At 37.4% G+C, this 27,891-nt stretch overlaps 7 protein-coding genes and 1 pseudogene across 9 annotated transcripts; 4 read left to right on the top strand and 4 right to left on the bottom strand.

The window, feature by feature from the left end:
• The window catches only part of LOC146381268 (interferon a3-like), a 47,278-nt pseudogene extending 20,628 nt beyond the window's left edge, over window positions 1–26,650 (bottom strand).
• LOC146381275 (interferon a3-like) lies at window positions 1,645–2,711 on the top strand. The gene is made up of 5 exons (XM_084938660.1): window positions 1,645–1,776; window positions 1,879–1,962; window positions 2,106–2,255; window positions 2,354–2,437; window positions 2,546–2,711. Exons 1-5 carry the CDS (start codon window positions 1,645–1,647, stop codon window positions 2,642–2,644), a joined length of 549 nt encoding a protein of 182 aa, XP_084794786.1. The 3' UTR covers window positions 2,645–2,711.
• LOC146381274 (interferon a3-like) lies at window positions 5,082–6,415 on the bottom strand. Its single transcript, XM_084938562.1, has 5 exons — window positions 6,263–6,415; window positions 6,078–6,161; window positions 5,516–5,665; window positions 5,275–5,346; window positions 5,082–5,180 (listed from the first exon to the last, which is right to left on the bottom strand). Exons 1-5 carry the CDS (start codon window positions 6,413–6,415, stop codon window positions 5,082–5,084), a joined length of 558 nt encoding a protein of 185 aa, XP_084794688.1.
• On the top strand, window positions 7,859–9,862 carry LOC146381273 (interferon a3-like). 2 transcript variants are annotated; one of them, XM_084938659.1, is made up of 6 exons: window positions 7,859–7,915; window positions 8,755–8,834; window positions 8,937–9,020; window positions 9,164–9,313; window positions 9,412–9,495; window positions 9,604–9,862. In XM_084938659.1, exons 1-6 carry the CDS (start codon window positions 7,906–7,908, stop codon window positions 9,700–9,702), a joined length of 507 nt encoding a protein of 168 aa, XP_084794785.1. In that variant the 5' UTR covers window positions 7,859–7,905; the 3' UTR covers window positions 9,703–9,862. The 2 variants fall into 2 exon arrangements, with proteins under 2 accessions (XP_084794785.1, XP_084794784.1); XM_084938658.1 differs by lacking the exon at window positions 7,859–7,915 and having other exon boundaries at window positions 8,703–8,834.
• LOC146381272 (interferon a3-like) lies at window positions 12,148–13,482 on the bottom strand. The gene is made up of 5 exons (XM_084938561.1): window positions 13,330–13,482; window positions 13,145–13,228; window positions 12,582–12,731; window positions 12,341–12,412; window positions 12,148–12,246 (listed from the first exon to the last, which is right to left on the bottom strand). The coding sequence occupies exons 1-5, from the start codon at window positions 13,480–13,482 to the stop codon at window positions 12,148–12,150; spliced, it is 558 nt and encodes a 185-aa protein (XP_084794687.1).
• LOC146381271 (interferon a3-like) lies at window positions 14,913–16,917 on the top strand. Of its 2 annotated transcripts, XM_084937235.1 has the most exons (6): window positions 14,913–14,969; window positions 15,809–15,888; window positions 15,991–16,074; window positions 16,218–16,367; window positions 16,466–16,549; window positions 16,658–16,917. In XM_084937235.1, exons 1-6 carry the CDS (start codon window positions 14,960–14,962, stop codon window positions 16,754–16,756), a joined length of 507 nt encoding a protein of 168 aa, XP_084793361.1. In that variant the 5' UTR covers window positions 14,913–14,959; the 3' UTR covers window positions 16,757–16,917. The 2 variants fall into 2 exon arrangements, with proteins under 2 accessions (XP_084793361.1, XP_084793360.1); XM_084937234.1 differs by lacking the exon at window positions 14,913–14,969 and having other exon boundaries at window positions 15,757–15,888.
• LOC146381270 (interferon a3-like) lies at window positions 19,199–20,527 on the bottom strand. Its single transcript, XM_084938560.1, has 5 exons — window positions 20,375–20,527; window positions 20,190–20,273; window positions 19,634–19,783; window positions 19,392–19,463; window positions 19,199–19,297 (listed from the first exon to the last, which is right to left on the bottom strand). Exons 1-5 carry the CDS (start codon window positions 20,525–20,527, stop codon window positions 19,199–19,201), a joined length of 558 nt encoding a protein of 185 aa, XP_084794686.1.
• Window positions 22,893–24,009, top strand: LOC146381269 (interferon a3-like). The gene is made up of 5 exons (XM_084937236.1): window positions 22,893–23,024; window positions 23,127–23,210; window positions 23,351–23,500; window positions 23,599–23,682; window positions 23,791–24,009. Exons 1-5 carry the CDS (start codon window positions 22,893–22,895, stop codon window positions 23,887–23,889), a joined length of 549 nt encoding a protein of 182 aa, XP_084793362.1. The 3' UTR covers window positions 23,890–24,009.
• Window positions 26,651–27,891: the final 1,241 nt, after the last annotated feature.

The raw sequence follows: 27,891 nt of genomic DNA, 5'->3' as shown, positions 1-27,891 counted from the left end.
TCTCACATACCCCATGCAATAACTCTTTGCATCACAGCACATCTGTCTTGAGCAATTTTATTTTACTTCTCCCCATTTGATTGTGTTTTACTTTGTTTTCTACCTATTGAGCTCTTTTATTCCGTTTTACCCTTTTCTGTTTATCTGAGCTGTTTTCTTTTCTTTTCTTTTTTTAAAATAAATGTAATGTTGAGTTTTTTTGGTTTTCCAAAACCCTATTCAATCTTAGGTATTTGATTATCTAAAGGAAAAACGACCTTAAAAATGACCAAATGCACATCAACCTTCGCTTTGTTTGTTTGTTTCTTTTCTAAAAGTTAAAAAGCTATTAGAAATAATATACCACGTTTTAGTTAGACAAAATACGAAATGGAGAGATATGGCTCAGGTTCACAATTATTTAAATTTAAGTAACGGGCCAGGCATGCGAGTGACACAATCCATGTCGTAAAATATCCTTTGGTATCACATGTATCATATGGATGTAGCGAAGAAGGACATATAGAGGGTTGGCGTGTTAGAAGTTCGTTATATGTCCAATAAACTGTGATGTTTGACATTAATAATAAAACGCTGGGGCTATTTTAAAGGGAGTATATTATATTGCTCCATTATTATTATTATTATTTTTTAAGAATTTAACAACAGTTAGGTAAACGTTTATTTGTCGACATCACCTTTACTTCGTTTGTCTTTTATAAAAAAAAAAAAAACATTGGAGGCAAAAATGTACAATTACGGGTTAAATATGTAAAATTTCAAATGCATGAACGGTGTGTACAAAAACACACCGGTGCTGTGTCGTCAGACCGAGGAAAATGAAAGCGGCTGCCACGTGGATGAAGAATGAGCGCAGGTATGAATGAGCAGGTGTATTTGCCTTGGTGCATTGCATCATTGCATCATTTCATGTGGCCTGCATTTAGCTTTTTTTTGCAGTTTGTTCATTATTAAAAAGCTTGCGCTTCTGTACTTGTAAATCAGTTGTGATGTATTTGTGTTAGCCTCATGTAACCAATAGTGGAGGGCAAACCAGGAGTCTTCATCAGCGATAATAACTCAGCTCCGATTCTGAATGAGTCTGATATAACGATAATAAAAACAGACCCCCTAACCAAAACAATAAAAGAAAAGAAATCCAGCACCTGTAGTAGTTGCAGAGACGTTATTGTTAACAACTATGTGACCTCTGATCTGATCAATTTTCTTCCTGTTTTGTTGCGTCACCTGTTACAACGAATAAAGACGGATTAAACTTCTGTCCCACAAGTCGTGTTCTGCCTGCCACACACCGTTTCTTGACAATAATAGACGTAAATGTCCTAAAAGCAGCATTAATATCCCAGTAACACGTTAACTGTTTAGTATCAAAAGGTACACGTTGTGGTTACAAATAAAATCGTCAGTCGTGAGTTGTGTTTGTCGTCATGTTTCTTAGGCGTTCAAATGGATGTGTATCTCCAGGAATCCTCATAATTATATCAAGTAACTTTGAAGTCCGCCGCTCACCTGCGGGTTTCCCAGGTATATAGAAAATGAAATATGTTCGCTCTGCTATAAATGCGGCGCTGCAGGTCTGCTCCATCAGAACACCGGGAGACATCCGAGTTTGCTTCATACAAAGGAAGTTTATACCTTTAAAAAATGATGAACAGGATTCTCTTTGCTTGCCTGTTTCTCGCTCTGTCCACTGAAGGCTCCTCGCTAAGCTGCAGATGGATGGATCATAAATTCAGACAGCACAACGAAGAAACTCTGAATCTGCTTGATACCATGGTGAGTGTTTTAATGTTTTAATATTAGTTGATTCGTTATTTAAATAGTTTTAGAATTATTTGACTTTTGCATCTGATGACTAAAACACTCAATGTGTTTCAGGCTAAGAACCCCACTAACACCACTGAAGTGGAGGTCACCGTGGCCTTCCCTAATCACCTGTACCACCAGGTGTCCAAATCATCAGTAAGTGAACCTCAGCTTTTGCCTATTTAAAGAGAAAAACACAATTTTCCCTTAGGACAGATTAATTTAGTCTTTTTAATCCACTCTTATTATTATTAAAGCATTTCTAAAGTGGTCTGTGTTTGATCTTCTTCTTCTTCCAGGCTGAGAATAAACTGGCTTTCACAGTTCAAATTCTGGAGGAGGTGGCTGCCCTGTTTGAGGAGGATCACAGCGCTGCATCATGGGAGGACAGCACAGTGAGGAACTTTCTCAATATTGTCAACAAACAGGCTGAAGAGCTTCACTCCTGTGTAAGTTCACTTTCAGTTAGGTTTCTGTTTCATTCTAATATGATACTTTACATGACATGACATATTCTTAATTGTCGTTTTGCTTGTAATTAAATTAGATTGGGAGCCACAGTCACAAGAAGAAAACCACAAAGCTGCACATGTACTTTAAGAGACTCTCACATCATATCCTAAAGGAAATGGTAAGATCATCATTCTCATTAATTTGGGGTTCAGATCATCCTTAAAATAAATAGATATAATAACTTGTTTCAATAACAATAAGAATACTAATATTGGTATTTCTGTAGGGTCACAGTGCTGAAGCCTGGGAGGTGATCAGGAAAGAAACCAAAGCCCATCTAATGAGAGCAGAACAGCTGGCTTCATCTCTGCACACGGCCCACTAAAACCTGTCTGTTGTCATGTCTGAGATGGCGACTGTGTTAATTTAATTGCTTGTCTATTTATTTTATTTATTTATTTACTTGGTTATTTGTATATTTTTGTTTTGATTGTTTTTCTATGCTGATCAAGATTTAGGAATATTTTTTATCTTTATAATGAGCAAAATGAACATTTTGTAAAATATATTTTACTAAATAAAAGAATCTATCTTCTTACAAAGTGAATTTATTGTTTATATTACTTTTTAATATCAAAATGGTGAACTTGTAAGTTCCTTTAACCAGATTTCGATTGCAATTAAACTAAAAAATGAAAAACAAAACTCCACAGTGCTTGGAAGTTCACGAAAGTGGAATGAAAGTGTTCTTTCATGGGTTAAAAGGAAAGCCCATAATATAAGATGTAACTCTTCTGTCACTTAATCAATAAATTGACACGATTAAGACAGTTATTTCATGATGAAATAATCAAAAACGTGGATAATGTTTTTCAGCCTTTCTGTTGTACATTGATCCAGTTTGGGCCAAATTTTAACTGATGGCCTCACATTTGGAATATTTTGACATAGAGAGGAGTTCATGGTCTCCTCAGGGACTACAAGTTGTTCACGTCTTATGGCTGCAAAACAAGTCCTCTTGTATCTGTGCTAATATACTTAATTTCAGAAGTGGTGCTGTGAAGTTTACTTTTTGTTAAATAATTATAAATACTGTCGTCTAAGCTTCCACTTAAATTATTTTACAACCTGAAAATGACCAAATTATTTATTTATTCTTTTATTTATTGTTAATGCTCGAATATGGAAAAACTTAGAATTGAAGAAATATGTACCATTTTTCAGTTCTTTTATGCATGATATAGGTATATTTGTATAGGCATTGTGCTCATGTACGGCATCAGTCTAACTTTTACTTTGTGTGGGGTGGCTGAGGCTCAGGTGGTAGAGCAGATCAGCTACTGATCGGAAGGTTGGTGGTTCGATCCTTGGCTTCCCCAGTCTGCATGCCTTGGGCAAGATACTAACCCTGAGTTGCCCTCCGATGCGTTCATCGGAGTATGAATGTGTGTGAATGTAGTTTAGGTTGCACTTGAGTTTAGAAGTGCTTGTATGAATGGGTGAATGAGGCATGTTGTATAGAGCGCTTTGAGTACTCCGGGAGAGTAGAAAAGCGCTATATAAGAATCAGTCCATTTACCAGATCAGGGGCGGTACCTCTGAGGTGGCAGTTAGTCAAACCTTGGACAATGCAGTTTTCATCCTGAACGTGGAACACTGGACCAGCTCTTTATCCTCTTGAGGATACTTGAGGGTGCATGGGAGTTTGTCCAACCAGTCTACATGGGCTTTGTGGACCTGGAGAAGGCACTCGACCATGTCCCTCAGAGTGTCTTGTGGAAGGTGCTTCAGGAGTATGGGCTGTTTGGCCCATTGCTATGGACCACTCAATTCTCATACAACCATTTCAGGAGCTTGGTCCGCATAGCCAGCAATAAGTCGGACTGGTTTCCGGTGGGTGATGGATTCCACCAGGGCCGCCCTTGTCCCCGATTCTGTTCATAATTTTTATTTAGAGAATTTCTAGGTGTAGCCAAGTGGCAGAAAGCTTTTACTTAGATGTTCTCTGAATCTCAGCTCTGCATTTCGTATATGATGTTGTTCTATTGCCTTCATCGGCTGATGACCTCCAGCTCGCACTGGAATGCTGCACAGCCAAATGTAAAGAAGTGAATGAGAATCAGCACCTCCAAATCTAAGGCCATGGTGCTCAGCCAGAAAAGGGTGGACTGTCCACTCGTGATCAGGGATGAGTTCCTGCCCCGAGTGGAGGAGTTTAAGTATCTTGGGGTCCTGTTCACGAGTGATGGGAGAAGGGGGAAGGAGATTGACAGACAGATCAGTGCTGCGGCTGCTGTACTGGTCCATCAGGGTGAAGAGAGAGCTGAGTGTAAATGCAAAGCTCTCAATTTACTCGTCATACTTTATAAACCAAAAGAAACCAAACCAAAGAAAGTCTCTAAAGTGGTCTTGGTGCTCATGCTCACTCCACATGAGGTATCAGTACTTCTACTTTCTGTTATAAGAGCTTTTGTGAAGAATCAAACCAATCTTTCTATATAAATCTGGACAATGTTTCTAATGTTTGATTGCACTCATTAAAAATAAGTGCATAACCCGTATTCTTGATATTTCAGGAACAGAAAAGTCAACATATTTCAATTTGTGAGATAAGAAAATATTTATTGACTTTAACATATAAAATAATATGAAATATGTCTAGTTTATTTTATGGAAAATTTTCAGAAATCTAATAAATAAATGCATAAATAATACACAAATACTAAAAATAAATAATAGTGTAAATATTATGAATACAATAAATAAATTAAACCAATTAAGAAATACAAATACATTTTTAAAATTTATCCGAAAGACGAGTTTTAGTGGGCATTTCCCAGAGAGTTAACCAGGAATGCGCATTGATTCAGATGATCTTTTGTTATGTTCCTGATCTTCTCCCAGGCTTCAGCACTGTAACCCTACAGAGACAACAATATTATCATTATTAAAATACCAGCGGTGTAAAATCTGTCATATTGAAATACAGGTTTAGTAAAAATAATGCAGACTTACATTGGCCTTTAGGGTTTCATTTGAGAGGCTCTTGAAATGCGTCAGCTGTGTCGTGTTGCTGTGGCTTCCAACCTAAATAACCCACAAAGAAAGAACAAAATATATTTGAATACATCATTCACCACTTTAACTTATTCACATTTGTCAGAGACTGATAAAATATATATAATAGAGACTGAATTCATTGTAAAATTAAAAAAAAATGCAATATCATTGTTCATTGTAATGAAAGTGAGCTTACACAGGAGTGAAGCTCTTCAGCCATTTTGTCGACAATACTGAGAAAGTTCTCCACCGTGTTCTCCTCCCATGGTGCAGAGCTGCGATTCTTCTCAAACAGGGCAAACAGCTCCTTCAGAATCTGAACTATGAAAGCCAGTTTATCCTCATCCTAGAAGAAGAAGAAGACGAAGAAGAAGAAGAAGAAGAAGAAGAGATCACTATAGGAATACTTCTTTAAAACTTCAAGATGGATAGCTGAATAGTCAAAGAACAAGAATCCACACAGCTATGAGAAATTTCCCAGGGACCAAAAATCTTTGTTTGCACAGGAACAAATGTTTGAAAATAACATTGTTGTGTTTTGTCTTTGAATTATACATTTTTATGCACAGGAGTTATGACAGAGTCGTGATAAGAGACAACTCCCTTGGCTCTGTGGGAGAGAATCCCTTCGACCCTTTCATAGCTGAACAGTCTATATATAGGTAAAGACAAACTTTTGTGGATTTGCCATCACGACACTTTCCATTCTTTCATTAAAAAAAGAAACAACTTTATGTAAAAAGCTGGGGGTGACTTACTGTTGCGTTGGACTTCTGGTGATACAGTTGATTAGGGAAAGCCACTGTGTGCTCAATTTCAGCATCCTTAGTGGTGTTAGTAATCTGCATCACACACAAAACACGCACACACATCATATCCATGGAACTAATCAAACTATTTAAATCAATACCATATTAAACATTATGCAAAGAAGTGCACTCACCATCATATCAAGGAAACCCAAAGCTCTGTTGTTGTACACATGGAATTGATGTTTTATGTCGTCTCGATCTTTTACAATCCATTTGCAACCTAGCAAAGAGCCCGTACTGTACATCCCGAGAAACAGGCAAGCGATGAAAATCCTGCTGATCATTTTTGAAAAATGTAGAAATTTCCTTAGTGTGAAGCAAATTCTCAGGTCTCCTGGTGTTCTGATGGAGCAAACCTCCAGCGCTTCATTTATATCAGAGCGAGAATTTCAATTTCATATCAACTAGAAAGTTAAAACAAAAAAGATTTATGCCATCATTTTCAGGTTGTATTTGTGTTTTTAGGGGATGATTGTGTCATATAAATACAGTATTCCATAAAAATAGGGAAATGTTCGAGATTAACCTTCAGGTGATTTTAAGCAAACGTAGATCAATGGTCGTTTAAAAAATGTAATTTAATTACGTCATGTAAAAGTATATTTATCTAAATTCTTTCTTACAGTATTTATATGTCGAACACAGTTTTCGTCACTCATAATGAAATACAATGAAAGCGGATGTGTGCCAAACGTCAGTGACGCTCCTTACGCACGTTTGCTTTCATTTTCAAGTAGGGTTGATTACAGGAGAGAAGAAATATAGAGTATATAGTGATAAAGTATAGAGTGATTAAAGTTTATGTTTTTTCAGGTTGTGAAATAAATAAAAAGCCAAATATACTGGTCATATATTGTTTCAAGTTTTTAAGTTGCAGAGTGTGTTATGAAAAGTTTAGCAGGGCAGGAGCTGTGAACGGTGAACAGACAGTCCTGTGGCGTCTACAACAATATGTAAAAGAGCACTAAGGTGTCAAATAAAATGTCAAAGAAGTAGATTTATAATTTATTTATTCCATCAATTAAACATACATTTCCCATTCATTCCCAAACAGGACTCAAAACATATTTTACTAATATTCCAGCTGCACATGAGACCTATCAAACCAAAGGTGCGAGCAAATAACACTACACTGCAAACGTCACACCCAGTTTAGAGACACTGCAATCAATTTACCACTGGGCACGCACTGCAAACAATTCGGGTCTCAGCACAGCTGGGAATCAGCGGTATGGGTGACCTGCAGTCTGGATTTATAAAAGGGAAGTGGCACAAACAAATAAACGAAAAAAAAACAAAAAAAAAAAAACAGAAAGAGAGGTTAGTCCGCGCATCATTCATAACAGTTTTTACGGCTGGACGGACTAACCAAAACACAATTACAAATCAACCAAAAGAACAACTAAAAATTAACTGCAGAAGTATCACAACAACAGAATATTGATCGATTTCCCCGTGCGCTGTCGATCTACAGCTTGAACACCATTAAAACTTGTCGTCACACGAACAACATACCCACTCGAACCAGAGTGAGTTAATTGTCTCTGGAACTTCCTCACCGAGGAGCGCTGACCTCACCTCACACACCTACTACCTTTTCAAAGTTCCTCTGCCAATCACACGGCAGAAAGCAGCAAACTGCCAGGTGACACTTGTTCCAAATAGAAACTCTACGCCGCCTATAGGTGATACTCGTAAACTACAGCTTCCACTTTGGGTATTTTTTTTTTCTCTTTACCGAGGAAAATGAAAGCGGCTGCCACGTGGGTGAAGAATGGGCGCAGGTATGAATGAGCAGGTGTATTTACCTTGGTGCATTGCATCATTGCATCATTTCATGTGGCCTGCATTTAGCTTTTTTTGCAGTTTGTTCATTATTAAAAAGCTTGCGCTTCTGTACTTGTAAATCAGTTGTGATGTATTTGTGTTAGCCTCATGTAACCAATAGTGGAGGGCAAACCAGGAGTCTTCATCAGCGATAATAACTCAGCTCCGATTCTGAATGAGTCTGATATAACGATAATAAAAACAGACCCCCTAACCAAAACAATAAAAGAAAAGAAATCCAGCACCTGTAGTAGTTGCAGAGACGTTATTGTTAACAACTATGTGACCTCTGATCTGATCAGTTTTCTTCCTGTTTTGTTGCGTCACCTGTTACAACGAATAAAGACGGATTAAACTTCTGTCCCACAAGTCGTGTTCTGCCTGCCACACACCGTTTCTTGACAATAATAGACGTAAATGTCCTAAAAGCAGCATTAATATCCCAGTAACACGTTAACTGTCTGGTATCAAAAGGTACACGTTGTGGTTACAAATAAAATCGTCAGTCGTGAGTTGTGTTTGTCGTCATGTTTCTTAGGCGTTCAAATGGATGTGTATCTCCAGGAATCCTCATAATTATATCAAGTAACTTTGAAGTCCGCCGCTCACCTGCGGGTTTCCCAGGTATATAGAAAATGAAATATGTTCGCTCTGCTATAAATGCGGCGCTGCAGGTCTGCTCCATCAGAACACCGGGAGACATCCGAGTTTGCTTCATACAAAGGAAGTTTATACCTTTAAAAAATGATGAACAGGATTCTCTTTGCTTGCCTGTTTCTCGCTCTGTCCACTGAAGGCTCCTCGCTAAGCTGCAGATGGATGGATCATAAATTCAGACAGCACAACGAAGAAACTCTGAATCTGCTTGATACCATGGTGAGTGTTTTAATGTTTTAATATTAGTTGATTCGTTATTTAAATAGTTTTAGAATTATTTGACTTTTGCATCTGATGACTAAAACACTCAATGTGTTTCAGGCTAAGAACCCCACTAACACCACTGAAGTGGAGGTCACCGTGGCCTTCCCTATTCACCTGTACCACCAGGTGTCCAAATCATCAGTAAGTGAACCTCAGCTTTTGCCTATTTAAAGAGAAAAACACAATTTTCCCTTAGGACAGATTAATTTAGTCTTTTTAATCCACTCTTATTATTATTAAAGCATTTCTAAAGTGGTCTGTGTTTGATCTTCTTCTTCTTCCAGGCTGAGGATAAACTGGCTTTCACAGTTCAAATTCTGGAGGAGGTGGCTGCCCTGTTTGAGGAGGATCACAGCGCTGCATCATGGGAGGACAGCACAGTGAGGAACTTTCTCAATATTGTCAACAAACAGGCTGAAGAGCTTCACTCCTGTGTAAGTTCACTTTCAGTTAGGTTTCTGTTTCATTCTAATATGATACTTTACATGACATGACATATTCTTAATTGTCGTTTTGCTTGTAATGAAATTAGATTTGGAGCCACAGTCACAAGAAGAAAACCACAAAGCTGCACATGTACTTTAAGAGACTCTCACATCATATCCTAAAGGAAATGGTAAGATCATCATTCTCATTAATTTGGGGTTCAGATCATCCTTAAAATAAATAGATATAATAACTTGTTTCAATAACAATAAGAATACTAATATTGGTATTTCTGTAGGGTCACAGTGCTGAAGCCTGGGAGGTGATCAGGAAAGAAACCAAAGCCCATCTAATGAGAGCAGAACAGCTGGCTTCATCTCTGCACACGGCCCACTAAAACCTGTCTGTTGTCATGTCTGAGATGGCGACTGTGTTAATTTAATTGCTTGTCTATTTATTTTATTTATTTATTTATTTATTTACTTGGTTATTTGTATATTTTTGTTTTGATTGTTTTTCTATGCTGATCAAGATTTTGGAATATTGTTTATCTTTATAATGAGCAAAATGAACATTTTGTAAAATATATTTTACTAAATAAAAGAATCTATCTTCTTACAAAGTGAATTTATTGTTTATATTACTTTTTAATATCAAAATGGTGAACTTGTAAGTTCCTTTAACCAGATTTCGATTGCAATTAAACTAAAAAATGAAAAACAAAACTCCACAGTGCTTGGAAGTTCACGAAAGTGGAATGAAAGTGTTCTTTAATGGGTTAAAAGGAAAGCCCATAATATAAGATGTAACTCTTCTGTCACTTAATCAATAAATTGACACGATTAAGACAGTTATTTCATGATGAAATAATCAAAAACGTGGATAATGTTTTTCAGCCTTTCCGTTGTACATTGATCCAGTTTGGGCCAAATTTTAACTGATGGCCTCACATTTGGAATATTTTGACATAGAGAGGAGTTCATGGTCTCCTCAGGGACTACAAGTTGTTCACGTCTTATGGCTGCAAAACAAGTCCTCTTGTATCTGTGCTAATATACTTAATTTCAGAAGTGGTGCTGTGAAGTTTACTTTTTGTTAAATAATTATAAATACTGTCGTCTAAGCTTCCACTTAAATTATTTTACAACCTGAAAATGACCAAATTATTTATTTATTCTTTTATTTATTGTTAATGCTCGAATATGGAAAAACTTAGAATTGAAGAAGTATGTACCATTTTTCAGTTCTTTTATGCATGACTGTATATTTGTATAGGCATTGTGCTCATGTACTGCATCAATCTAACTTTTACTTTGTGTGGGGTGGCTGAGGCTCAGGTGGTAGAGCAGATCAGCTACTGATCGGAAGGTTGGTGGTTCGATCCTTGGCTTCCCCAGACTGCATGCCTTGGGCAAGATACTAACCCTGAGTTGCCCTCCGATGCGTTCATCGGAGTATGAATGTGTGTGAATGTAGTTTAGGTTGCACTTGAGTTTAGAAGTGCTTGTATGAGTGGGTGTGAATGGGTGAATGAGGCATGTAGCTTTGAGTACTCCGGGAGAGTAGAAAAGTGCTATATAAGAATCAGTCCATTTACCAGATCAGGGGCGGTACCTCTGAGGTGGCAGTTAGTCAAACCTTGGACAATGCAGTTTTCATCCTGAACGTGGAACACTGGACCAGCTCTTTATCCTCTTGAGGATACTTGAGGGTGCATGGGAGTTTGTCCAACCAGTCTACATGGGCTTTGTGGACCTGGAGAAGGCACTCGACCATGTCCCTCAGAGTGTCTTGTGGAAGGTGCTTCAGGAGTATGGGCTGTTTGGCCCATTGCTATGGACCACTCAATTCTCATACAACCATTTCAGGAGCTTGGTCCGCATAGCCAGCAATAAGTCGGACTGGTTTCCGGTGGGTGATGGATTCCACCAGGGCCGCCCTTGTCCCCGATTCTGTTCATAATTTTTATTTAGAGAATTTCTAGGTGTAGCCAAGTGGCAGAAAGCTTTTACTTAGATGTTCTCTGAATCTCAGCTCTGCATTTCGTATATGATGTTGTTCTATTGCCTTCATCGGCTGATGACCTCCAGCTCGCACTGGAATGCTGCACAGCCAAATGTAAAGAAGTGAATGAGAATCAGCACCTCCAAATCTAAGGCCATGGTGCTCAGCCAGAAAAGGGTGGACTGTCCACTCGTGATCAGGGATGAGTTCCTGCCCCGAGTGGAGGAGTTTAAGTATCTTGGGGTCCTGTTCACGAGTGATGGGAGAAGGGGGAAGGAGATTGACAGACAGATCAGTGCTGCGGCTGCTGTACCGCTCCATCAGGGTGAAGAGAGAGCTGAGTGTAAAGGCAAAGCTCTCAATTTACTCGTCATACTTTATAAACCAAAAGAAACCAAACCAAAGAAAGTCTCTAAAGTGGTCTTGGTGCTCATGCTCACTCCGTATGAGGTATCAGTACTTCTACTTTCTATGTTATAAGAGCTTTTGTGAAGAATCAAACCAGTCTTTCTAAATAAATCTGGACAATGTTTCTAATGTTTGATTGCACTCATTAAAAATAAGTGCATAACCCTTATTCTTGATATTTCAGGAACAGAAAAGTCAACATATTTCAATTTGTGAGATAAGAAAATATTTATTGACTTTAACATATAAAATAATATGAAATATGTCTAGTTTATTTTATGGAAAATTTTCAGAAATCTAATAAATAAATGCATAAATAATACACAAATACTAAAAATAAATAATAGTGTAAATATTATGAATACAATAAATAAATTAAACCAATTAAGAAATACAAATACATTTTAAAAATTTATCCGAAAGACGAGTTTTAGTGGGCATTTCCCAGAGAGTTAACCAGGAATGCGCATTGATTCAGATGATCTTTTGTTATGTTCCTGATCTTCTCCCAGGCTTCAGCACTGTAACCCTAAAGAGACAACAATATTATCATTATTAAAATACCAGCGGTGTAAAATCTGTCATATTGAAATACAGGTTTAGTAAAAATAATGCAGACTTACATTGGCCTTTAGGGTTTCATTTGAGAGGCTCTTGAAATGCGTCAGCTGTGTCGTGTTGCTGTGGCTTCCAACCTAAATAACCCACAAAGAAAGAACAAAATATATTTGAATACATCATTCACCACTTTAACTTATTCACATTTGTCAGAGACTGATAAAATATATATAATAGAGACTGAATTCATTGTAAAATTAAAAAAAAATGCAATATCATTGTTCATTGTAATGAAAGTGAGCTTACACAGGAGTGAAGCTCTTCAGCCATTTTGTCGACAATACTGAGAAAGTTCTCCACCGTGTTCTCCTCCCATGGTGCAGAGCTGCGATTCTTCTCAAACAGGGCAAACAGCTCCTTCAGAATCTGAACTATGAAAGCCAGTTTATCCTCATCCTAGAAGAAGAAGAAGACGAAGAAGAAGAAGAAGAAGAAGAAGAGATCACTATAGGAATACTTCTTTAAAACTTCAAGATGGATAGCTGAATAGTCAAAGAACAAGAATCCACACAGCTATGAGAAATTTCCCAGGGACCAAAAATCTTTGTTTGCACAGGAACAAATGTTTGAAAATAACATTGTTGTATTTTGTCTTTGAATTATACATTTTTATGCACAGGAGTTATGACAGAGTCGTGATAAGAGACAACTCCCTTGGCTCTGTGGGAGAGAATCCCTTCGACCCTTTCATAGCTGAACAGTCTATATATAGGTAAAGACAAACTTTTGTGGATTTGCCATCACGACACTTTCCATTCTTTCATTAAAAAAAGAAACAACTTTATGTAAAAAGGCTGGGGGTGACTTACTGTTGCGTTGGACTTCTGGTGATACAGTTGATTAGGGAAAGCCACTGTGTGCTCAATTTCAGCATCCTTAGTGGTGTTAGTAATCTGCATCACACACAAAACACGCACACACATCATATCCATGGAACTAATCAAACTATTTAAATCAATACCACATTAAACATTATGCAAAGAAGTGCACTCACCATCATATCAAGGAAACCCAAAGCTCTGTTGTTGTACACATGGAATTGATGTTTTATGTCGTCTCGATCTTTTACAATCCATTTGCAACCTAGCAAAGAGCCCGTACTGTACATCCCGAGAAACAGGCAAGCGATGAAAATCCTGCTGATCATTTTTGAAAAATGTAGAAATTTCCTTAGTGTGAAGCAAATTCTCAGGTCTCCTGGTGTTCTGATGGAGCAAACCTCCAGCGCTTCATTTATATCAGAGCGAGAATTTCAATTTCATATCAACTAGAAAGTTAAAACAAAAAAGATTTATGCCATCATTTTCAGGTTGTATTTGTGTTTTTAGGGGATGATTGTGTCATATTAAGACAGTATTCCATAAAAATAGGGAAATGTTCGAGATTAACCTTCAGGTGATTTTAAGCAAACGTAGATCAATGGTCGTTTAAAAAAATGTAATTTAATTACGTCATGTAAAAGTATATTTATCTAAATTCTTTCTTACAGTATTTATATGTCGAACACAGTTTTCGTCACTCATAATGAAATACAATGAAAGCGGATGTGTGCCAAACGTCAGTGACGCTCCTTACGCACGTTTGCTTTCATTTTCAAGTAGGGTTGATTACAGGAGAGAAGAAATATAGAGTATATAGTGATAAAGTATAGAGTGATTAAAGTTTATGTTTTTTCAGGTTGTGAAATAAATAAAAAGCCAAATATACTGGTCATATATTGTTTCAAGTTTTTAAGTTGCAGAGTGTGTTATGAAAAGTTTAGCAGGGCAGGAGCTGTGAACGGTGAACAGACAGTCCTGTGGCGTCTACAACAATATGTAAAAGAGCACTAAGGTGTCAAATAAAATGTCAAAGAAGTAGATTTATAATTTATTTATTCCATCAATTAAACATACATTTCCCATTCATTCCCAAACAGGACTCAAAACATATTTTACTAATATTCCAGCTGCACATGAGACCTATCAAACCAAAGGTGCGAGCAAATAACACTACACTGCAAACGTCACACCCAGTTTAGAGACACTGCAATCAATTTACCACTGGGCACGCACTGCAAACAATTCGGGTCTCAGCACAGCTGGGAATCAGCGGTATGGGTGACCTGCAGTCTGGATTTATAAAAGGGAAGTGGCACAAACAAATAAACGAAAAAAAAACAGAAAGAGAGGTTAGTCCGCGCATCATTCATAACAGTTTTTACGGCTGGACGGACTAACCAAAACACAATTACAAATCAACCAAAAGAACAACTAAAAATTAACTGCAGAAGTATCACAACAACAGAATATTGATCGATTTCCCCGTGCGCTGTCGATCTACAGCTTGAACACCATTAAAACTTGTCGTCACACGAACAACATACCCACTCGAACCAGAGTGAGTTAATTGTCTCTGGAACTTCCTCACCGAGGAGCGCTGACCTCACCTCACACACCTACTACCTTTTCAAAGTTCCTCTGCCAATCACACGGCAGAAAGCAGCAAACTGCCAGGTGACACTTGTTCCAAATAGAAACTCTACGCCGCCTATAGGTGATACTCGTAAACTACAGCTTCCACTTTGGGTATTTTTTTTTTCTCTTTACCGAGGAAAATGAAAGCGGCTGCCACGTGGGTGAAGAATGGGCGCAGGTATGAATGAGCAGGTGTATTTACCTTGGTGCATTGCATCATTGCATCATTTCATGTGGCCTGCATTTAGCTTTTTTTGCAGTTTGTTCATTATTAAAAAGCTTGCGCTTCTGTACTTGTAAATCAGTTGTGATGTATTTGTGTTAGCCTCATGTAACCAATAGTGGAGGGCAAACCAGGAGTCTTCATCAGCGATAATAACTCAGCTCCGATTCTGAATGAGTCTGATATAACGATAATAAAAACAGACCCCCTAACCAAAACAATAAAAGAAAAGAAATCCAGCACCTGTAGTAGTTGCAGAGACGTTATTGTTAACAACTATGTGACCTCTGATCTGATCAATTTTCTTCCTGTTTTGTTGCGTCACCTGTTACAACGAATAAAGACGGATTAAACTTCTGTCCCACAAGTCGTGTTCTGCCTGCCACACACCGTTTCTTGACAATAATAGACGTAAATGTCCTAAAAGCAGCATTAATATCCCAGTAACACGTTAACTGTCTGGTATCAAAAGGTACACGTTGTGGTTACAAATAAAATCGTCAGTCGTGAGTTGTGTTTGTCGTCATGTTTCTTAGGCGTTCAAATGGATGTGTATCTCCAGGAATCCTCATAATTATATCAAGTAACTTTGAAGTCCGCCGCTCACCTGCGGGTTTCCCAGGTATATAGAAAATGAAATATGTTCGCTCTGCTATAAATGCGGCGCTGCAGGTCTGCTCCATCAGAACACCGGGAGACATCCGAGTTTGCTTCATACAAAGGAAGTTTATACCTTTAAAAAATGATGAACAGGATTCTCTTTGCTTGCCTGTTTCTCGCTCTGTCCACTGAAGGCTCCTCGCTAAGCTGCAGATGGATGGATCATAAATTCAGACAGCACAACGAAGAAACTCTGAATCTGCTTGATACCATGGTGAGTGTTTTAATGTTTTAATATTAGTTGATTCGTTATTTAAATAGTTTTAGAATTATTTGACTTTTGCATCTGATGACTAAAACACTCAATGTGTTTCAGGCTAAGAACTCCACTAACACCACTGAAGTGGAGGTCACCGTGGCCTTCCCTATTCACCTGTACCACCAGGTGTCCAAATCATCAGTAAGTGAACCTCAGCTTTTGCCTATTTAAAGAGAAAAACACAATTTTCCCTTAGGACAGATTAATTTAGTCTTTTTAATCCACTCTTATTATTATTAAAGCATTTCTAAAGTGGTCTGTGTTTGATCTTCTTCTTCTTCCAGGCTGAGGATAAACTGGCTTTCACAGTTCAAATTCTGGAGGAGGTGGCTGCCCTGTTTGAGGAGGATCACAGCGCTGCATCATGGGAGGACAGCACAGTGAGGAACTTTCTCAATATTGTCAACAAACAGGTTGAAGAGCTTCACTCCTGTGTAAGTTCACTTTCAGTTAGGTTTCTGTTTCATTCCAATATGATACTTTACATGACATGACATATTCTTAATTGTCGTTTTGCTTGTAATGAAATTAGATTTGGAGCCACAGTCACAAGAAGAAAACCACAAAGCTGCACATGTACTTTAAGAGACTCTCACATCATATCCTAAAGGAAATGGTAAGATCATCATTCTCATTAATTTGGGGTTCAGATCATCCTTAAAATAAATAGATATAATAACTTGTTTCAATAACAATAAGAATACTAATATTGGTATTTCTGTAGGGTCACAGTGCTGAAGCCTGGGAGGTGATCAGGAAAGAAACCAAAGCCCATCTAATGAGAGCAGAACAGCTGGCTTCATCTCTGCACACGGCCCACTAAAACCTGTCTGTTGTCATGTCTGAGATGGCGACTGTGTTAATTTAATTGCTTGTCTATTTATTTAATTTATTTATTTATTTATTTACTTGGTTATTTGTATATTTTTGTTTTGATTGTTTTTCTATGCTGATCAAGATTTTGGAATATTGTTTATCTTTATAATGAGCAAAATGAACATTTTGTAAAATATATTTTACTAAATAAAAGAATCTATCTTCTTACAAAGTGAATTTATTGTTTATATTACTTTTTAATATCAAAATGGTGAACTTGTAAGTTCCTTTAACCAGATTTCGATTGCAATTAAACTAAAAAATGAAAAACAAAACTCCACAGTGCTTGGAAGTTCACGAAAGTGGAATGAAAGTGTTCTTTCATGGGTTAAAAGGAAAGCCCATAATATAAGATGTAACTCTTCTGTCACTTAATCAATAAATTCACACGATTAAGACAGTTATTTCATGATGAAATAATCAAAAACGTGGATAATGTTTTTCAGCCTTTCTGTTGTACATTGATCCAGTTTGGGCCAAATTTTAACTGATGGCCTCACATTTGGAATATTTTGACATAGAGAGGAGTTCATGGTCTCCTCAGGGACTACAAGTTGTTCACGTCTTATGGCTGCAAAACAAGTCCTCTTGTATCTGTGCTAATATACTTAATTTCAGAAGTGGTGCTGTGAAGTTTACTTTTTGTTAAATAATTATAAATACTGTCGTCTAAGCTTCCACTTAAATTATTTTACAACCTGAAAATGACCAAATTATTTATTTATTCTTTTATTTATTTTTAATGCTCGAATATGGAAAAACTTAGAATTGAAGAAGTATGTACCATTTTTCAGTTCTTTTATGCATGATATAGGTATATTTGTATAGGCATTGTGCTCATGTAGTGCATCAGTCTAACTTTTACTTTGTGTGGGGTGGCTGAGACTCAGGTGGTAGAGCAGATCAGCTACTGATCGGAAGGTTGGTGGTTCGATCCTTGGCTTCCCCAGTCTGCATGCCTTGGGCAAGATACTAACCCTGAGTTGCCCTCCGATGCGTTCATCGGAGTATGAATGTGTGTGAATGTAGTTTAGGTTGCACTTGAGTTTAGAAGTGCTTGTATGAGTGGGTGTGAATGGGTGAATGAGGCATGTGGCTTTGAGTACTCCGGGAGAGTAGAAAAGCGCTATATAAGAATGAGTCCATTTACCAGATCAGGGGCGGTACCTCTGAGGTGGCAGTTAGTCGAACCTTGGACAATGCAGTTTTCATCCTGAACGTGGAACACTGGACCAGCTCTTTATCCTCTTGAGGATACTTGAGGGTGCATGGGAGTTTGTCCAACCAGTCTACATGGGCTTTGTGGACCTGGAGAAGGCACTCGACCATGTCCCTCAGAGTGTCTTGTGGAAGGTGCTTCAGGAGTATGGGCTGTTTGGCCCATTGCTATGGACCACTCAATTCTCATACAACCATTTCAGGAGCTTGGTCCGCATAGCCAGCAATAAGTCGGACTGGTTTCCGGTGGGTGATGGATTCCACCACCACCTTGTCCCCGATTCTGTTCATAATTTTTATTTAGAGAATTTCTAGGTGTAGCCAAGTGGCAGAAGGCTTTTACTTAGATGTTCTCTGAATCTCAGCTCTGCATTTCGTATATGATGTTGTTCTATTGCCTTCATCGGCTGATGACCTCCAGCTCGCACTGGAATGCTGCACAGCCAAATGTAAAGAAGTGAATGAGAATCAGCACCTCCAAATCTAAGGCCATGGTGCTCAGCCAGAAAAGGGTGGACTGTCCACTCGTGATCAGGGATGAGTTCCTGCCCCGAGTGGAGGAGTTTAAGTATCTTGGGGTCCTGTTCACGAGTGATGGGAGAAGGGGGAAGGAGATTGACAGACAGATCAGCGCTGCGGCTGCTGTACTGCTCCATCAGGGTGAAGAGAGAGCTGAGTGTAAAGGCAAAGCTCTCAATTTACTCGTCATACTTTATAAACCAAAAGAAACCAAACCAAAGAAAGTCTCTAAAGTGGTCTTGGTGCTCATGCTCACTCCGTATGAGGTATCAGTACTTCTACTTTCTGTTATAAGAGCTTTTGTGAAGAATCAAACCAATCTTTCTAAATAAATCTGGACAATGTTTCTAATGTTTGATTGCACTCATTAAAAATAAGTGCATAACCCTTATTCTTGATATTTCAGGAACAGAAAAGTCAACATATTTCAATTTGTGAGATAAGAAAATATTTATTGACTTTAACATATAAAATAATATGAAATATGTCTAGTTTATTTTATGGAAAATTTTCAGAAATCTAATAAATAAATGCATAAATAATACACAAATACTAAAAATAAATAATAGTGTAAATATTATGAATACAATAAATAAATTAAACCAATTAAGAAACACAAATACATTTTAAAAATTTATCCGAAAGACGAGTTTTAGTGGGCATTTCCCAGAGAGTTAACCAGGAATGCGCATTGATTCAGATGATCTTTTGTTATGTTCCTGATCTTCTCCCAGGCTTCAGCACTGTAACCCTACAGAGACAACAATATTATCATTATTAAAATACCAGCGGTGTAAAATCTGTCATATTGAAATACAGGTTTAGTAAAAATAATGCAGACTTACATTGGCCTTTAGGGTTTCATTTGAGAGGCTCTTGAAATGCGTCAGCTGTGTCGTGTTGCTGTGGCTTCCAACCTAAATAACCCACAAAGAAAGAACAAAATATATTTGAATACATCATTCACCACTTTAACTTATTCACATTTGTCAGAGACTGATAAAATATATACAATAGAGACTGAATTCATTGTAAAATTTAAAAAAAAATGCAATATCATTGTTCATTGTAATGAAAGTGAACTTACACAGGAGTGAAGCTCTTCAGCCATTTTGTCGACAATACTGAGAAAGTTCTCCACCGTGTTCTCCTCCCATGGTGCAGAGCTGCGATTCTTCTCAAACAGGGCAAACAGCTCCTTCAGAATCTGAACTATGAAAGCCAGTTTATCCTCATCCTAGAAAAAGAAGAAGACGAAGAAGAAGAAGAAGAAGAGATCACTATAGGAATACTTCTTTAAAACTTCAAGATGGATAGCTGAATAGTCAAAGAACAAGAATCCACACAGCTATGAGAAATTTCCCAGGGACCAAAAATCTTTGTTTGCACAGGAACAAATGTTTGAAAATAACATTGTTGTATTTTGTCTTTGAATTATACATTTTTATGCACAAGAGTTATGACACAGTCGTGATAAGAGACAACTCCCTTGGCTCTGTGGGAGAGAATCCCTTCGACCCTTTCATAGCTGAACAGTCTATATATAGGTAAAGACAAACTTTTGTGGATTTGCCATCACGACACTTTCCATTCTTTCATTAAAAAAAGAAACAACTTTATGTAAAAAGCTGGGGGTGACTTACTGTTGCGTTGGACTTCTGGTGATACAGTTGATTAGGGAAAGCCACTGTGTGCTCAATTTCAGCATCCTTAGTGGTGTTAGTAATCTGCATCACACACAAAACACGCACACACATCATATCCATGGAACTAATCAAACTATTTAAATCAATACCATATTAAACATTATGCAAAGAAGTGCACTCACCATCATATCAAGGAAACCCAAAGCTCTGTTGTTGTACACATGGAATTGATGTTTTATGTCGTCTCGATCTTTTACAATCCATTTGCAACCTAGCAAAGAGCCCGTACTGTACATCCCGAGAAACAGGCAAGCGATGAAAATCCTGCTGATCATTTTTGAAAAATGTAGAAATTTCCTTAGTGTGAAGCAAATTCTCAGGTCTCCTGGTGTTCTGATGGAGCAAACCTCCAGCGCTTCATTTATATCAGAGCGAGAATTTCAATTTCATATCAACTAGAAAGTTAAAACAAAAAAGATTTATGCCATCATTTTCAGGTTGTATTTGTGTTTTTAGGGGATGATTGTGTCATATAAATACAGTATTCCATAAAAATAGGGAAATGTTCGAGATTAACCTTCAGGTGATTTTAAGCAAACGTAGATCAATGGTCGTTTAAAAAATGTAATTTAATTACGTCATGTAAAAGTATATTTATCTAAATTCTTTCTTACAGTATTTATATGTCGAACACAGTTTTCGTCACTCATAATGAAATACAATGAAAGCGGATGTGTGCCAAACGTCAGTGACGCTCCTTACGCACGTTTGCTTTCATTTTCAAGTAGGGTTGATTACAGGAGAGAAGAAATATAGAGTATATAGTGATAAAGTATAGAGTGATTAAAGTTTATGTTTTTTCAGGTTGTGAAATAAATAAAAAGCCAAATATACTGGTCATATATTGTTTCAAGTTTTTAAGTTGCAGAGTGTGTTATGAAAAGTTTAGCAGGGTAGGAGCTGTGAACGGTGAACAGACAGTCCTGTGGCGTCTACAACAATATGTAAAAGAGCACTAAGGTGTCAAATAAAATGTCAAAGAAGTAGATTTATAATTTATTTATTCCATCAATTAAACATACATTTCCCATTCATTCCCAAACAGGACTCAAAACATATTTTACTAATATTCCAGCTGCACATGAGACCTATCAAACCAAAGGTGCGAGCAAATAACACTACACTGCAAACGTCACACCCAGTTTAGAGACACTGCAATCAATTTACCACTGGGCACGCACTGCAAACAATTCGGGTCTCAGCACAGCTGGGAATCAGCGGTATGGGTGACCTGCAGTCTGGATTTATAAAAGGGAAGTGGCACAAACAAATAAACGAAAAAAAACAAAAAAAAAAACAGAAAGAGAGGTTAGTCCGCGCATCATTCATAACAGTTTTTACGGCTGGACGGACTAACCAAAACACAATTACAAATCAACCAAAAGAACAACTAAAAATTAACTGCAGAAGCATCACAACAACAGAATATTGATCGATTTCCCCGTGCGCTGTCGATCTACAGCTTGAACACCATTAAAACTTGTCGTCACACGAACAACATACCCACTCGAACCAGAGTGAGTTAATTGTCTCTGGAACTTCCTCACCGAGGAGCGCTGACCTCACCTCACACACCTACTACCTTTTCAAAGTTCCTCTGCCAATCACACGGCAGAAAGCAGCAAACTGCCAGGTGACACTTGTTCCAAATAGAAACTCTACGCCGCCTATAGGTGATACTCGTAAACTACAGCTTCCACTTTGGGTATTTTTTTTTCTCTTTACCGAGGAAAATGAAAGCGGCTGCCACGTGGGTGAAGAATGGGCGCAGGTATGAATGAGCGGGTGTATTTACCTTGGTTCATTGCATCATTGCGTCATTTCATGTGGCCTGCATTTAGCTTTTTATTTTAGCAGTTTCTTCATTATTAAACAGCTTGCACTTCTGCTGTACTTGTAAATCAGTTGTGATGTATTTGTGTTAGCCTCATGTAACCAATAGTGGAGGGCAAACCAGGAGTCTTCATCAGCGATAATAACTCAGCTCCGATTCTGAATGAGTCTGAAATAATAATAACTGAAAAAAGCCCCCCTAATCAAAACAAAACAAACAAACAAGAAAAGCAATCCAGCACATGTAGTACTTGCAATGACGCTATCGTTAACATATATCTGACCTGTGATCTGATCAGTTTTGTTTCGTCACCTGTTCATGCATGTGGGTCCACCGTCTGCCTGCCACATGCCCGTTTCTTGACAATAATAGATGTAAATGTCCTCAAAGCAGCATTAATATCCCTGTAACACGTTAACTGTTCAGTATCAAAACGTAAGCCTATACACGTTTTGGTTACAAATGAAATCATCAGTCGTGAGTTGAGTTTGTCGTCATGTTTCTTAGGTGTTCAAATGGATGTGTATCTCCAGGAATCCTCATAATGATGTCAAACCCTCATACATCATGATATCTTATCTTCTTTAAGATATATTGTTAAGTGTGGGATATTTTCTTTTTTATAGACGGAAATTTAAATCCCACGTGTCCGACATTACAGCTTGTTGTACCTGCGGGTTTCCCAGGTATATAGAAAATGAAATATGTTCGCTCTGCTATAAATGCGGCGCTGCAGGTCTGCTCCATCAGAATACCGGGAGACATCCGAGTTTGCTTCATACAAAGGAAGTTTATACCTTTAAAAAATGATGAACAGGATTCTCTTTGCTTGCCTGTTTCTCGCTCTGTCCACTGAAGGCTCCTCGCTAAGCTGCAGATGGATGGATCATAAATTCAGACAGCACAACGAAGAAACTCTGAATCTGCTTGATACCATGGTGAGTGTTTTAATGTTTTAATATTAGTTAATTCGTTATTTAAATAGTTTTAGAATTATTCCACTTGAGCATCTGATGACTAAAACATTCAATGTGTTGCAGGCTAAAAACGCCACTAACACCACAGAAGTGGAGGTCACTGTGGCCTTCCCTAATCACCTGTACCGCCAGGTTTCCAAATCATCAGTAAGTGAACCTCAGCTTTTGCCTATTTATAGAAAAAAACATAATTTTCCCTTAGGACAGATTAATTTTGTCTTTTTAATCCACTCTTATTATTATTAAAGCATTTCTAAAGTGGTCTGTGTTTGATCTTCTTCTTCCAGGCTGAGGATAAACTGGCTTTCACAGTTCAGATTCTGGAGGAGGTGGCTGCCCTGTTTGAGGAGGATTACAGCGCTGCATCATGGGAGGACAGCACAGTGAGGAACTTTCTCAATATTGTCAACAAACAGGCTGAAGAGCTTCACTCCTGTGTAAGTTCACTTTCAGTTAGGTTTCTGTTTCATTCTAATATGATACTTTACATGACATGACATATTCTTAATTGTCGTTTTGCTTGTAATTAAATTAGATTGGGAGCCACAGTCACAAGAAGAAAACCACAAAGCTGCACATGTACTTTAAGAGACTCTCACATCATATCCTAAAGGAAATGGTAAGATCATCATTCTCATTAATTTGGGGTTCAGGTCATCCTTAAGATAAATAGATATAATAACTTGTTTCAATAACAATAAGAATACTAATATTGGTATTTCTGTAGGGTCACAGTGCTGAAGCCTGGGAGGTGATCAGGAAAGAAACCAAAGCCCATCTAATGAGAGCAGAACAGCTGGCTTCATCTCTGCACACGGCCCACTAAAACCTGTCTGTTGTCATGTCTGTGATGACGACTGTGTTAATTTAATTGCTTGTCTATTTATGTAATTTATTTATTTACTTGGTTGTTTGTATATTTATTTTTGTTTTGATTTGATTGTTTATGCTGATCAAATTTTTTGAATATTTTATATATATCTTTATAATGAGCAAAATGAACATTTTGTAAAATATATTTTACTAAATAAAAGAATCTATCTTCTTACAAAGTGAATTTATTGTTTATATTACTTTTTAATATCAAAATGGTGAACTTGTAAGTTCCTTTAACCAGATTTCGATTGCAATTAAACTAAAAAATGAAAAACAAAACTCCACAGTGCTTGGAAGTTCACGAAAGTGGAATGAAAGTGTTCTTTCATGGGTTAAAACGAAAGCCCATAATATAAGATGTAACTCTTCTGTCACTTAATCAATAAATTGACACGATTAAGACAGTTATTTCATGATGAAATAAACAAAAACGTGGATAATGTTTTTCCAGCCTTTCTGTTGTACATTGATCCAGTTTGGGCCAAATTTTAACTGATGGCCTCACATTTGGAATATTTTGACATAGAGAGGAGTTCATGGTCTCCTCAGGGACTACAAGTTGTTCACGTCTTATGGCTGCAAAACAAGTCCTCTTGTATCTGTGGCAGAAGGCTTTTACTTAGGTGTTCTCTGAATCTCAGCTCTGCATTTCGTATATGATGTTGTTCTATTGCCTTCATCGGCTGATGACCTCCAGCTCGCACTGGAATGCTGCACAGCCAAATGTAATGAAGTGAATGAGAATCAGCACCTCCAAATCTAAGGCCATGGTGCTTAGCCAGAAAAGGGTGGACTGTCCACTCGGGATCAGGGATGAGTTCCTGCCCCGAGTGGAGGAGTTTAAGTATCTTGGGGTCCTGTTCACGAGTGATGGGAGAAGGGGGAAGGAGATTGACAGACAGATCAGTGCTGCGGCTGCTGTACTGGTCCATCAGGGTGAAGAGAGAGCTGAGTGTAAAGGCAAAGCTCTCAATTTACTCGTCATACTTTATAAACCAAAAGAAACCAAACCAAAGAAAGTCTCTAAAGTGGTCTTGGTGCTCATGCTCACTCCACATGAGGTATCAGTACTTCTACTTTCTATGTTATAAGAGCTTTTGTGAAGAATCAAAACAATCTTTCTAAATAAATCTGGACAATGTTTCTAATGTTTGATTGCACTCATTAAAAATAAGTGCATAACCCTTATTCTTGATATTTCAGGAACAGAAAAGTCAACATATTTCAATTTGTGTGATAAGAAAATATTTATTGACTTTGACATGTAGAATAATATGAAATAGTTTATTTTAATAAAAAATTACAAAACAAATAAATAAATAAATAAATAAATAATATACAAATATTTAAAATAGTGTAAATATCATAAATACAATAAATAAATGAAACCAACTAAGATATAATTTAAGATAAGTTTTAGTGGGCAGTTCCCAGCGGTGTAACCAGGAATGCGCATTGACTCAGATGATCTTCTGTTATGTTCCTGATCTTCTCCCAGGCTTCAGCACTGTAACCCTACAGAGAAAACAATATTATCATTATTAAAATACCAGCGGTGTAAAATCTGTCATAGCTAAATACTAAATACAGGCTCAGTAAAAAAAAAAATAATGCAGGCTTACATTTTTCTTTAGGATTTTATTTAAGAGTCTCTTGAAATACATTTCTGTCCGCTGTTGCCCCTTCTGTGTCGTGTAACTGTGGCTTCCAATCTAAATAAATCAAGAGAAATAAAACAAAATATATTTAAATAAATCATTCACCACTTTAACTTATTCACAGTTGTCAGGTCTTTTACACAAGAGAGACTGAATTCATTGTAAAATTACAAAAACAAATGAAAGTGAACTTACACAGGAGCGAAGCTCTTCAGCCTGTTTGTTCACAATATTGAGAAAGTTCGCCACTGTGTTCTCCTCCCATGAGGCAGAGCTGTGATCCTCCTCAAACAGGGCAAACAGCTCCTCCAGAATCTGAACTGTGAAAGCCAGTTTATCCTCAGCCTGGAAGAAGAAGAAGAAGAAGAAGAAGAAGAGATCACTATAGGAATACTTCTGTGACACTTGAAGATGGATGGCTTAGAAAGTCAAAGAACAAGAATCCACACAGCAATGAAAATTTTCCCAGATATATCTTAGATTGTACAGGAATAAATGGTTGAAAATGAGTTCTTTGTATTTCGTCCTTGAATTATGCAGAGTCGTGATAAGAGACAACTCCCTTGGCTCCGTGGGAGAGAATCCTTACGACCCTTTAATAGCCGAACAGTCTATATATAGGTAAAGACAAACTTTTGTAGATTTGCCATCCTGACACTTTCAGTTCTTCCATTAAAAAAAGAAACAACTTTATGTAAAAAGTTGGGGGTGACTTACTGTTGCTTTGGACGTCTTGCGATACAGTCGATTAGGGAAAGCCACTGTGTGCTCAATTTCAGCATCCTTAGTGGTGTTAGTAATCTGCATCACACACAAAACGCACAGACATCACATGCATGGAACTAATCAAACTATATAAATCAATACCACATTAAACATTATGCAAAGAAGTGCACTCACCATCATATCAAGTAGACCTAAAGCTTGTTTGTTGTGCAGACTGAATTGACTCATTTTGTCGCCTGGATGTTTTACAATCCATTTGCAACTTAACGAGGAGCCCGTACTGTACATCCCGAGAAACAGGCTAGCGAAGAAAATCCTGCTGATCATTTTTGAAAAATGTAGAAATTTCCTTTATGTGAAGCAAACTCTCATGTGTCCTGGTGTTCTGATGGAGCAAACCTCCAGCGCTTCATTTATAGCAGAGCCCAAGGACACACCTATTTCACTTTCTAATCAGCTGGAAAATCCTCACAGGCTGGCACACGTTTGAAAAGTAAAAACATAGCAGATTTATGTCATCGTTTTCAGTTTTAATATCTGTTCTTTGGGATAATTGTGTAAAAAAATTGTCTATGATATAAAAAAAAAAGACTGAGGCAGCAGCACCATGAGATGACGTCAAGTTACCACATAAAAGCATAAAAACACAAATCTCCTCCTCTAATTATGTCCACCTCTTAATGCTTGAGATTAACATAAAACCTTTAGGCGATTTTTGTAAACGTAGAACAATAGTCGTTTAATTAGTTCAGTTAATTTAAATGTAATTTAATTACCGTCAAGAAAAAGTTTATTTATTCGAAATCTGTTTTTACTTGTTTACTTTGTTTTACTTGTTTACTAGTTTGCAAGACATTAAGGTAGGTAATTTAAAAAAAAAAGTAAAAAAAAAAAAAAAGATCAAACAGCCAGTTAAAATCCAGTTTGGACACACACACACATCAGTGCTGTGTCTGTAGACACACACACATCAGTGCTGTGTCTAAGGAAAATGAAAGTACGAAACTTCCTTACGCACGTTTGCTTTCATTTTCAAGTACGATTACAGAGGATAAGAAAGGAGTATAGAGTGATTGAAGTTTATGTTTTTTGAGTTTCTGAAACCAATAAAAAGCCAAATATACTGGCAATATATTGTTTCGGTGGTGAGGCTATGCGGTGGAGTAGTTTATAAGTTACAGAGTGTGTTATGAAAAGTCTTTAGCGGAGCAGGAGCTGAGAACGGAGAACAGAAAGTTCTCTTGCTTCAACAACAATAGAACCACTATGTCGTCTTTAAGTGTTACTCGTAAACTACAGCTTCTACTTTGGGGGGGTTTTTTTGTTTGTTTTTTTGTTTTTATTACCGCTTCTGTTTACCTTTAGTTAAGGTTAGTAGTTAACCTACTGTCTGCATGTTGATTTTGTTCGTTTTTAATGTGTTTTCTTAAATAAAAAATAACCCGGAAACCATAAGACACAAAAAATATGTCGACAGTAAAAATGAAATCTCGCCAGAGGATTGGAAATCAACTTGAGTTGGAGCTCGTTTAGATGGTGAAATGCAAACACGCTCTATGTAACTCCTG

The sequence above is a fragment of the Perissodus microlepis genome, chromosome 8 (genome assembly GCF_051167445.1).
Source record: "Perissodus microlepis isolate ML-2025 ecotype Zambia chromosome 8, ASM5116744v1, whole genome shotgun sequence".
NCBI classification, from domain to species: domain Eukaryota; kingdom Metazoa; phylum Chordata; class Actinopteri; order Cichliformes; family Cichlidae; genus Perissodus; species Perissodus microlepis.
Note: the sequence above shows the minus strand (reverse complement) of the source record. Positions and strands in the feature narration are given on the sequence as shown.